This window comes from Lithobates pipiens, unplaced genomic scaffold (genome assembly GCF_037356315.1).
Source record: "Lithobates pipiens isolate NorthernLeopardFrog02 unplaced genomic scaffold, aLitPip1_a1.2 Scaffold_27, whole genome shotgun sequence".
NCBI lineage: Eukaryota > Metazoa > Chordata > Amphibia > Anura > Ranidae > Lithobates > Lithobates pipiens.
In genome coordinates, this window is record NW_027507788.1 from 161,690,470 (window position 1) to 161,703,116 (window position 12,647).

Below are 12,647 nucleotides of genomic sequence, written 5' to 3' on the forward strand. Positions count from 1 at the left end.
CAGTGTGGTACAAATTACATGCAATCTCGCACTGCACACCAGTGTGAACCCGGCCTCTGCAATGGGACACAGATGGCGAGAGAAAAAAAATATGGCAGGGGTTATAACCCTCCCTTGCTCTATCCAAAATGGGGAAAAAAAAAGTTTTGCCTTTTAGTTCTACTTTAAGGTTATATCTTTTTAGGTCTCCCATGTTTACGTTATCTTATGTTATTTTTTATATAATTTTATTTCCCAACCCTGATTGAGAGTTCTAAGATCTCTCAAAGCACACCTTTTCTCATGTACAATAAAAAAAATCTACTGAACTAACATTGGCAATGTGGCACTTTCCTTCCTTCTACCTTTCTCATAATGTAAGTAGGGGGGTCTAATGAAATCTCAGAGCCAAGATCGAAAATAATTATAAAATGCACAGTAAAGGAAAGGCCACTATTGTAATAAGTTGATCACAGACCATCTCAACAGATGCATAAAAAGAAGCACCCAGATACCATGGATTCCCCATCTATCCATAAACTCTCTAGGTATTTGGCGTTATCTTGGAACCCAGTTGGCAGAGCACAGAAACCCCCCCCCCCCCTCCCCTTCTATCTTTATCCTCTTATTATGCCACATAAAGTGATTTTGCATACTTGTACATATGCTACTGACATGTATACAACTGTACAGAGAAAACCAGCATGCATTCCTAAGAGTGCTGATTGGGGATCTTTGAACAGTTATTACGATTTCACAACTTCGCTCATAAAACCTTTTCTAGGGACCTTTATTTTTAAGGAACTAGTTCTGTAGAGCTCTGTAGAGAGATGAGGCTGTGTGTGTTTTTAAATAGGGGTCATTGCAGCTGCTAGTAGCCTGTATTCTGCAATTTTGTTCCTTTTTAATATTTCCTAATTCAAGGCTGGACTGCAGCCAGTGGCGTAACTAGAACCTTCAGGGCCCCGATGCAAGAAACCATGAAGGGCCCCCCTGAACCCCAGCCAGGGCCCTTCCCTCTGAGTCTGGCGGTGGAACTCCATGGCGTGGTCACAGGTATGACCTTTGTGAGCCCTGTAGTTCCACCACTGGTATCAGTAGTTTTTATTTTATTTATTTTTAGGTGCCCCATTGGGGGACTGTCCCTAGGCAGGATGGGGTCCCCGTCCCCAGAAGAGATCAGGTCCTTTTCTCCAGGGCAGATGAAGTTACTGCCCCCAGGTGAGAAGGGGTCCTGGTCCCCAGGGGAGGTGGGGTTCCCTGTCCCCACATAAGAAGGGGTCCCTGTCCCCAGGGGGAGATGGAGGGGGTATGTAATGGCTGGGGAGAACAGACATCGGACTGAGCGGCAATGCATGGAGCAGGAGAGGGGTACTCTGAGGAGCCAGCTGAGGACACAGGTCATGCGGGGAATGCACAACTAAAGAGCAACCAGTGCGATAGACGAGCATGGAGCTCTGCTAGTCACCCTCCACCTCCAGCCACCCGTGTGCATGGTGCACTGGTACCCCTAGCTGCCTATGCTGCTGCTGGCCATATGTAGAGGGGGCTGCATGGGCCAGTACAAAATATTCCCCAATACATCGTGGCCTTAAAGGATATGTAAACGTGTGTGTGTGTGTGTGTGTGTGTGTGTGTGTGTTTTTTTTTTTTTTTTTTAACAAACATGTCATACTTGCCTCCTCTGTGCAGTTAGTTTTGCACAGAGTGGCCGCAATCCTCCTCTTCTGGGGTCCCTCAGCGGCACTCTTGGCTTCTCCTCTTCTCTAATGCGCTGTCGGAAAAGCACCCGTGTGGGCAAACCCCTGTGTCATGCTTCTGTATCCATTGACACAGGCAGCAGGACTCGGCTTTGCCCCCCGGCTCCCCAATCATTGGATTTGATTGACAGCAGCTCAAGCCAATGACTGCCCTGCTATCAATCTATCCAATCTGGACCCGAGACACCGGCTGGAGCAGGTGTGCATGTTCCCGACACAGGAGTGATCGGGCTCAGGTAAATGAAAGTGGGGACTCTGGGGGGCTGGTGCACTACAAAAGGGTTTATAACCCCTTTTAATGTGAGTATCTCAAACTATAGAAATGCAGAAAGGTGCACCAGACCAAAATCGGATAAGAGTCTAGGATTGTTTTAATTGTTGGTAAAGAATGTCATAAAAAAACAGCTAGCACATTTCAGGGGCAACACCATTCCCCCTTCATCAGGGCTATATTAGAACTAGTATTGAACTCCCCTTGTGGAGGAGCAACTTCACAGCAGTAATGGTGTGAGTAGCAACTATAAATGTGTTGAAGGGTAGGACTTGAGATTCAAAGTCGGCTCTTTTAACTGAAGTATCCTTGTTTGTTTGGGAGCACCACCGTGAAAATCTAGTATATCTTTATTTTATGTGACAAAAGAAGCCAATGCATTTCAGAGCTCAGATCAGATCTTTCCTTTCATCATGTCTCAGAAATACTGTCAACGTGAGCGATCTGAGAAGATATAATACAACATTTCCTAATGACAGATTTCAAATGATTACTGTATCATAAAAAAAACATAAACCCCATATCGTGCCTAATTTTTACTAGTATTGTATTATATAGGGATGAGTTGGTGTTTTATTTTGTTGTTTTGTTTTGTAGTATAACGAATTAATTTGATATGCATTATTAGAATCATTGGGACATTTAGTCCCAATGATTCTAGCGAAGCGGGAACACTGCAAATCCACAGCTCGGAACAGGAATTGGTGAACACCCATGCGATTCAATTCTGGTGCGGACCAAAAAAAAGGGTTCTGTGCGAGTTCGGTTTGAATGCAATGCAAATTAAGCCATACCATCTGTATGGCTGAAATTGCATCGCACAGATATAGCATGTGATTTGCACTGCAGTGTGGTACAAATTACATGCAATCTCGCACTGCACACCAGTGTGAACCCGGCCTCTGCAATGGGACACAGATGGCGAGAGAAAAAAAATATGGCAGGGGTTATAACCCTCCCTTGCTCTATCCAAAATGGGGAAAAAAAAAGTTTTGCCTTTTAGTTCTACTTTAAGGTTATATCTTTTTAGGTCTCCCATGTTTACGTTATCTTATGTTATTTTTTATATAATTTTATTTCCCAACCCTGATTGAGAGTTCTAAGATCTCTCAAAGCACACCTTTTCTCATGTACAATAAAAAAAATCTACTGAACTAACATTGGCAATGTGGCACTTTCCTTCCTTCTACCTTTCTCATAATGTAAGTAGGGGGGTCTAATGAAATCTCAGAGCCAAGATCGAAAATAATTATAAAATGCACAGTAAAGGAAAGGCCACTATTGTAATAAGTTGATCACAGACCATCTCAACAGATGCATAAAAAGAAGCACCCAGATACCATGGATTCCCCATCTATCCATAAACTCTCTAGGTATTTGGCGTTATCTTGGAACCCAGTTGGCAGAGCACAGAAACCCCCCCCCCCCCTCCCCTTCTATCTTTATCCTCTTATTATGCCACATAAAGTGATTTTGCATACTTGTACATATGCTACTGACATGTATACAACTGTACAGAGAAAACCAGCATGCATTCCTAAGAGTGCTGATTGGGGATCTTTGAACAGTTATTACGATTTCACAACTTCGCTCATAAAACCTTTTCTAGGGACCTTTATTTTTAAGGAACTAGTTCTGTAGAGCTCTGTAGAGAGATGAGGCTGTGTGTGTTTTTAAATAGGGGTCATTGCAGCTGCTAGTAGCCTGTATTCTGCAATTTTGTTCCTTTTTAATATTTCCTAATTCAAGGCTGGACTGCAGCCAGTGGCGTAACTAGAACCTTCAGGGCCCCGATGCAAGAAACCATGAAGGGCCCCCCTGAACCCCAGCCAGGGCCCTTCCCTCTGAGTCTGGCGGTGGAACTCCAGGGCGTGGTCACAGGTATGACCTTTGTGAGCCCTGTAGTTCCACCACTGGTATCAGTAGTTTTTATTTTATTTATTTTTAGGTGCCCCATTGGGGGACTGTCCCTAGGCAGGATGGGGTCCCCGTCCCCAGAAGAGATCAGGTCCTTTTCTCCAGGGCAGATGAAGTTACTGCCCCCAGGTGAGAAGGGGTCCTGGTCCCCAGGGGAGGTGGGGTTCCCTGTCCCCACATAAGAAGGGGTCCCTGTCCCCAGGGGGAGATGGAGGGGGTATGTAATGGCTGGGGAGAACAGACATCGGACTGAGCGGCAATGCATGGAGCAGGAGAGGGGTACTCTGAGGAGCCAGCTGAGGACACAGGTCATGCGGGGAATGCACAACTAAAGAGCAACCAGTGCGATAGACGAGCATGGAGCTCTGCTAGTCACCCTCCACCTCCAGCCACCCGTGTGCATGGTGCACTGGTACCCCTAGCTGCCTATGCTGCTGCTGGCCATATGTAGAGGGGGCTGCATGGGCCCCCTGCATCACAGGGCCCGGTTGCAGTCGCGACTGCTGCACCCCCTATAGTTACGCCCCTGACTGCAGCTTTCCCGCCAGTTACTTGTTCAGACTCCTTTGCAATCCCTGGCAGAGGTCCTTCTAGATCATCGATGGCTGAGCTCAGCAGGCCAACTCTGCTATAAATAGCTTTTTGCTACACCACACACTGCACCTATCCTGGAAATTTGAGATTCTTGTTTTTAATGCAGTTGTGATTTGTAGGAGGCTAAAAATCTAGGGCACAGCTAATATTCACAAATGAACAATAATTGGAATGGCATTTTATGAGCAGACCAGGATGTTTATCTTAAATGGCTTCATCCAACGCAGATGTTCTTGTGACTGTGGGATTGTCTTTGGGATATCTTCCATCAACATGCTCTTCGCCCCATCACGCCTACATTGTAATGATGGATCCCATGTCAGCGACGTCCAAACAAAGCTGTAATCTGCTTGTTTCCCAAACTACCTCACTATCTGACAAGGTCTTGTGAAACTTCAGGAGCTGAAAATAGAATGGACAGAGAGGGAGATATGCACAGAAAACCTGGAATTGCCAGCAAAGTCTGGAGGAGAGGTTTTGAAGAACCTTTGCAAGCAAAGTGATAACTGAAGTTTAATCATAAGAAAAGAATGGATAATAGAGCGTTCCGCTGCTGCATGAACACAGTGAAACCTTCATGATGTTTTGGCTCATGGAACATTACGGGTTACCTTTTTTAAATGTAAATCCTTCTAGCTCTGGTCCTTTCTTCTGTGTTTTCTGCTGTAGACCACGCATCTAAAACGGATAATAGTTTGATACCAGTGTACCCAACATTACAATGCAAAGTTTTCTCCAAATGAAAAGGTTTGTATGGCTGATGGCAAATTGAAATCCTTACCCATTCCCTAAATCTTAGGGAATTCTAAATTATTACTTCTCCACAAGAATTCACATTTCTGTCGTTCTGTGCCATGAATACCACAAAACCTCTGTGGAGATTTAGGAGATATTTCCAGCACCTACCGGTAAGCCTTAATATAGTGGTTGTACACTTTTAAGGTGACACGGTCAGCTGTGCCAAACTTGCTGAACTATCAGAGTATTGAGATGCTTGAACTCCGTCCCTTGCCATTATCAGTTCATAAAATACGCACATTTCATACACACTGTGCCTTTTGTAAAGGGTCAAAGATGCATGTTTCAAGCCTGCATTTGTATTGGAGTAGTGTATGGCATGCTGCGGGAACAATTCTTATTGGGTGTGGTGAGTGTGTAGTGAGAGGGAAAAAAAAAGATGCATTTATACATTGTCCTAACCAAGAGCTTTAGTCTATCATAGTCCATTCAGCGGGTTATCCTTGAACCCCAGGTATGGACGGTAATTCTAGTTTCACCATGTTATGAAGATTTGTATATTATGATTGTACCTCTTTGGTATCAGACCAGATGAAGGCATTTAAAAGACTGTAAAGCTTCTGTCACACCTGCACGTTTGATAAATGCACAAAATCATGCATTTTTGCACACATTTACAAAAGTTCTAAAAAGTGCGTGTCATGTATGTGATGCAATTCATTAAGGGCATCCCAAATGCAGCAAGCATTTGGTTGAAAAACACAGCAAATCTAAAGGCAGCAGAAAGCAACATGTGCTACTTTGCCACGTGTAGAGCAGCCCATTGAAATGAATGCTAGGGATGAATGGGGTCTTAAAATCCTGGCTTGACACAGTTCTTTTATTTTTTTTTTATTTTTTTTCTCTCCTTCCTTCTTAAATAAGTTTTTTAATTTCCTCCGTTAAAGTGAACTTGCCTGAGAACATAGTGTATAGTATTGTCAGTGGTTTTTGCTTTTTTATTTTTAGCTCTTGCCGCTGAAAATGGGGACTGTTGTTTGTTTGAAACCCTGCATTGTCTGTCTCAGAAACCAAACAACAAAATTCTAATATCTTCACATTGCTGTTTTAGGATTTTCATGCTGTCAGGAGTTGCACTGTGAAGAGGAAATGGCTTGTCAACCCAAATACGAAGTTCCAGTACTATCCTTTGCAGAAACAGTGAAGGCAGACTGTTGTGCACAGACAAAGCATGCATGCATAGCCACCACTTCTCGCCCCTCTAGAAAATCACTGGAGCTAAGTGACCAGATTGAGCCAGACTGGACAAACCTTACCCAGAGACCCCTGTCTCCAACTATTACACCTTCTAAAGAGGACCAAGGTCTACCACCAGCAGTTCCTAGTGCATGGACCATTGAGGAGCATTTCAAGAGTTTTATTGACATCCAGGAGGGATTACGGAAGGGGATCATGACAAAGATGAACACACTGCACCTAGACTTGTGTCAGCTGACAATGGGTATTCAAAGAAACAATTCCGTGTTCCGAAAAATGCAAAAGGTGGAGAATGACCGAAACCAGCTGTTAAGCCAGATGAACGCCAACATTGCTAAACTGGCCACCAGCTTACAAATGTTGGCAATTCACCAGAACGCCAGCCAAAGAGAGTTGCGTGATCTTTTGGACTTGCATAGGGGATCTTCACCAACATCTCTAGAGGATATGTCTCTTGGAAGCCCATCTATAGCTACTACTGCCATTTTGTCTCCTCCCCCTACGCAGTATCGCTATTCTACCAGAGCAAAAAAAGGAGCCACTCCACCATTAAACTACTCCAGTGACACAAGGCCGCGTCCTGCAAAGAGAGGGCGTAAATAAACCTTCACTTTTTGTTGAGCTGTCTTTTTTTTTTTTTTTTGTGCTTTCTTTTGAAAGGAAGTATTTTTGGGGGAAAAAAAAATCCAAATGCTACGTTTTGTTCTAGAATTAAAACCTTTTGAAAATTTCACAAGTGCTTCTTTTAATCCATGTAAAAAATTGTATCGGTCTTTTTTTTTTTTTTTTTTTTTTAAAGTTTCCCTATCCCAACTTGCTATAAAGGCAGAAAGCAATATATTCTCGCTAATGTCAGAGTCCAGTGTAGGGAAGCAAAAATAAAATGTATGCAAGGCAGGATATGGGAAACTTTAAAGTAGGCACAGAAATAATAGAGAAAATCTTTTCCTCACCGTGTAGAGATTTCCTGTTTACTGTGGAACAGGAAGTGATGGGGAATCTCCTCTAAGGGGGAAAAATGGTTTTAACTTTAGATATACTTTAACAATAGAAAAGTGTCTGATGGGCTGTAACGCCTGTTGGCCTCTGAACTTTTGTGCTGGGACATTTCCATAGGACCTTACTTTTTCCCTGCCCACCTTGGAGTTGTAATAAGCTTGTGGTATTCCAACTAATATGCTGCATTATCTGTATTAGAAAATGAAAACTAAATACAACAGAGATATATCATTGGCACAGTAGGTGTGCACACCCAGGACCTCCTAATAATGGACTCCAAAGGTGTGCAGACCTGGGAACTCAACACAGGTATGTTGGTATCCCCTCATAAAGGGCACAGCAGATGTACAGACCTGGGAGCTCAGTTTAGGTTGGGGGGGGGGGGGGTCCCCTATAATGGGCACAGCAGGTATACAGACCAGGGAACCCAGCACAGGGATGATTGGAACCCCTCATAATGGCCACAGCAAGTGTATAGACTTGGAGCTTGGCATAGGGACGGGGTGGGATAAACTTCATAATGGGCACTGTAGGTCTGCAGAGCCAGGAACCCATCATATTGTCACAACAGATGTGTAAAGCTGTGCACTCAGATATAGTGGGATCTCTTCATATGGGTGCAGCAAGTGTTTAGATGGTGGGAACACCTCATAATGGGCACAGCAGGTTTGCAGAGCTGGGAGCTCTGCTGGGGGATGGTGGGAACTCAGTGCAGGGATAGTAGGGACCCTTCATGATGGGCACAGCACACATAAAAGGATTTATTAGGGTGTTTAATCCTCCACCAATGAAATCGTTTTTGTGGTCTGGTCCTTCTAATATAATGGTGTTCACAGTGAAATGATCCAAGAAGCCTAGGAGGAGTTCAGTTTTGTCAGTGGAATATAGAACCAGAGATATGGGTGCATTGCTTGTTGATTTATTAATAAACCTGTTAGCTGTGCAGGGTGGGAAATGATGGATGAAGGGGGAAATAAAGGTTGATAATACTTCCATTTCTCTTTTTGGTTTTCCTCAGACCTTCCTGCAACATTATTCCCATTGTCGGCCTTGAAAAGCAAACTATAATGCATTTTCCTTGAGTAAAAATTTTAAGTTATGATTGCCAAGTTTGCCTAAGTAACTTTTGATAAGCCTTTCATGTTTTTACATGATTGCTGTTCCATATTTTTGAGGATTCTGTTTCCTATTCAGATTTGTAGACTTTCCCTCTGTTGTGTCTCTCTATCGGAGACTTTCAATAAGCAGCTCTCCTAAAATGGAGATGAACAATTTTTTTTTTGTCATTTAATTTGAGAGGGGCAGTAAAGCATAATCTCTGTGCTGCACTACTAGTAAGAAGGCACAGTGTAATGACCAGAAGAAACCCACACATCTGGATTATATAAGGTCCAGAAGGTCCTCTTATATAATTGCCCATAGAATCCCGTTGTCCTTGGAAATGTAGCAATTAAGCCTCATCTCCTGCAGCTTTCCCATCAGTACAAGGTAATTCCCCAAAGCTTTCAAAACAAAAAGGAAGAGCAGGGGACAGCATATCTAGTGCACTTTATTAATCAAAACCAAAGAATAAAAAAATGCCCTATGTTGTAAAGAAAAGGGGCCCTGTATAAAAGCCACACTTTTAGGTGGAGAATAGTAGAATGTTACCACCATAGAAGATAGTCCTTTCTTATCTAGGTTAGCATGGATAAGATAATGGTCTCTTTTTATTCTTTGTTCCTGATAAGTAAAGTTTAAGTGTACTAAATATTCACTTCCCTCCTCCTTTCTTTTTGTTAAGCAGGCACAGTGGCCTGCATATGTAATGATCAAAAGTGTCTGCTTCCATGCAATCAATACATAGAAGCAATGTTCCCAAACCATTACCTTAAGTCTTCTCATTGGATAAATGGAGATAGTTTGAAGGGCTTAGCCCAAGCAAATGCCTATCTGATACGAGTGACTTTACTAACCTCTGATGCTGCATTCACAACGCTTCGTAAACATGCACAAAACTGCATGTGTTTATGAATCGAGCAAAAAAACAAGTGTCAAACTTGCAGTCCCTTTTATTAATGGTATCATAAATGCTGCAAACGGATGCATGACAAATGCTTCAAAACAGATGGTCAGAAATGCACAAAGCTCGATTCTCAAAAAAAGATGCATGGGCTGCCCTAATCATGTGCTGCAAAATGCACACATGTGCAGTCCAATTTCATGTCTTTTACAAAACACTACAATGTGAATTCAGCCTAGTTTCACCCCATCTGACAGAAGATAGAAGTTGGCCAGGCCTTTTTTTTCACTTTGAAAAGTTTAAATTGACCAACTGGTTTACTTTAAAGCCCAACTGAACTTTGCAATATGCTTTCAGGGGAAAGGCTTCTCTACTCGGGCTGTTGCTGCTTTAGCAAGAAAACTAACTGTAAGGCCCCTTTCACACGGGTGGCTGTTCTGCCGCTGTTAAACGCATGTTTTGTTATTTCGAAATTCCAAGACTCCAGGCACAGAGAACAATTGCATTTTGTACATTGCGATTAGCTGCGTTCAGCTGCAGTGGAACATTCTTGCCATTTCTGATGTGCTTCCTGTTTTTCTTTGCTTGATGCTGCTGCTATCCGCAGGTGAAATAGTATACTGCGATTACCTGCCGTTATGTGCAATCGGTCCTGGACACAGTCAAATTAGTTTTTTTTTCTAACCGCATAAAACCCCATGCAACAAAACCATTTCTAAACGCAGTATGTGAATGGGCCTATAGGAAAGCATTGGGTGAGTTTAGCTGCAGTGGATAACTTGATCTATCCGCAGCTAAAAGCTGAATTCTATCCACCCGTGTGAAAGGGGCCTTAGACATTTAACACATTTTGTATTGATACACCTGGAATGTACTTTAAAGAAGAATTCCAGGAATTAAGTTGGTATATAAAATGTGCTAGCTTACAATTGGTTAAGCCCAACAAGGTATATGCCACCTGGTGGATTTATTCACAATTACACAAGTATAGCCATATTCCTGGAGCTCTGACAAGTGAGAAAATGTGGCTTGTGACTGCCCGCCTCCCCCGTTTATTCACAGAATGCTGATTGTGTTATGTGAATCCATTTACAAAATACAAAGCCTTCCCTTCTGTGAGTGAGCAAGAGGATGGGTGGGCAAAGTGGCCTTAGTCCACTCTGAGACCCAAAGGTCCCCCATCAGAGCGCCAAAAGTATAATAGCTGTATGCTCTCTGATTGGATGAGGTAGAGATTGTGACATCTTTGCCTCGCCTTTCCACCATGTCCAGTCAGAGAACCCTTTGCATTCATTGGGAAAATGCAAAGTCTTCCCTAAATGGGGCCTGGGCCGAGTGAGCAACCTCCTGTCTTCACTGCAGCAGGGCAGGCACGGGACCCAGAAGCTAGCAGTGTCTGCTATAGTGATTTTCAGCTTCTGTGGGGATACCTCAGGTATGGCACATACATGCTTGGATTGGCATAGCTGAACCAATGCAACTGGAAAAATTGCTATACATAAACTTCAGATTTAATTGGTTTTGTCTTTCATTAGTAAACGCCATTTTTTTGCAGCTACTTGCAGTCAATTTATGGCCAAAGTAAAGACACTGACTAATCTCTTCTGTTCCCCCAGGCTCCAGCACATGAGACCTGACCATCAGTCACCACATGAAGTTATGGTGGAGAGTACAACTGAAGAAATGGCAGCATGAAAGTCCCTGCTATGTATGCTTCCCGTGGTGGTACATCAGAGAAGTGGTCTTGTATGGAGCTTTTATGTAACTCCCGTAGAGGAGTGCTAGTCCTTCTTTTTTTCTTTCTTTCAGGGTTTGTTCATGTTTAAGACACTTTGCAGTCTGTAAAGACTACGGTATCATAAGCAGTACAAGCCAGTTCAGAGCTGCTCACTTCTCTGCTCGCTTCTCTGTTCCAGGGCTTTGTATTACCCAACTGTGAATGTCATAGGGTATTTCTGTAAATTAAAAGTTTTCTGACTCTCAAATGATTTAGTATTCCCAGTATTTGCCCTGGCAGCTTTGGTTTGTCAGGAGTTCATGCTCTGCCCCTGAGGGACGAAGACCCTCCCATGAGAAACCCCATTACTGTAATTAACAGGCAGTAATGAATGGTACATGGCTCTATTTTTTTTTTTTTTTTACATTAAGCATGTTTTTTCTGTGTGTTTTTATAATCCTGTTGAAATCTTGTTTCTTCTGTATTGTTGCAAGATCCACAATTCAGATGTTTAAAATAAGTGAAAGCTGCAGCAGGACAGGATATGGGTACTCCATAGCTCAGTAATGTGAAAAACTGCTCCAGAGGAAGTTGAAATGTGAAGGCTTCAAGAAAGCTGCTTTAAGCTCTCTGTTTATACTGCTCTTCTACAGGCTGAAGCCCATGTAAACTAGGTCTCCGGGTGTATTGGCAGCCCATTCAATGCTGCCTTAAAGTGAGTCTAAAGTCTTTATTACATAAAAACAAAAAAAACTGTTATACTTACCTGCTCTATGTACGTTACAGCAGGGCTCGACAAAACCCGGTCGCCAGGTCGCATTGGCGACTAGAAATAGCGACCTCGCGCCTGGGGCAGCACAGCTGGGGGTATCCTGTGTCTGTGGACCCCCCCAGCGTGATCGCGTCGGGCCGTTCCGCCGGCGGCCGAAAATTTAGGCCGCGGCTTTGAGGCCTTCTGCGGTCCTATGATTCCTTATGGAATCTGGCGCCCTCTTGTGGTCGCCGTTGGTATGACAAACCAGCAATGTTAATGAAGATTCCTCTGCCTGTATTATATTACCTGCCTCTTCTTCCCTTTATTTAGAACCCCCTAAACATTATATATATTTTTTATTCTAACACCCTAGAGAATAAAATGGTGGTTGTTGCAATACTGTCTGTCACACCGTATTTGTGCAGCGGACTTACAAGCGCACTTTTGTTGGGAAAAATAATTTAGTTAATAAAAAAATAAGACAACAGTAAAGTTAGCCCAATTATTTTTTATATTGTGAAAGATAATGTTACGCCGAGTAAATTGATACCCAACATGTCCCGCTTCAAAATTGCACCCGCTCATGGAATGGCGACAAACTTTTACCCTTTAAAATCTCCATAGGCGTCGTTTAAAAAAATTCTACAGGTTGCACGTTT

General features: G+C 43.0%; 1 protein-coding gene across 22 annotated transcripts in view; it reads left to right on the top strand.

The window, feature by feature from the left end:
- FAM118B (family with sequence similarity 118 member B) overlaps positions 1 to 11,502 on the top strand; it is a 139,782-nt gene extending 128,280 nt beyond the window's left edge. For 20 of the 22 annotated variants that reach the window (XM_077457789.1, XM_077457800.1, XM_077457805.1 and 17 more), the window contains 2 exons: positions 6,371 to 7,111; positions 11,134 to 11,502. In XM_077457789.1, coding sequence (XP_077313915.1) covers positions 6,371 to 7,111; positions 11,134 to 11,147 — 755 coding nt within the window. In that variant the 3' untranslated portion in view covers positions 11,148 to 11,502. Of the gene's footprint in view, positions 1 to 6,370; positions 7,269 to 11,133 lie in introns of those variants that run through there. The other 2 variants (XM_077457813.1, XM_077457799.1) reach the window with 2 other exon arrangements.
- The last annotated feature ends 1,145 nt before the right edge of the window (positions 11,503 to 12,647 follow it).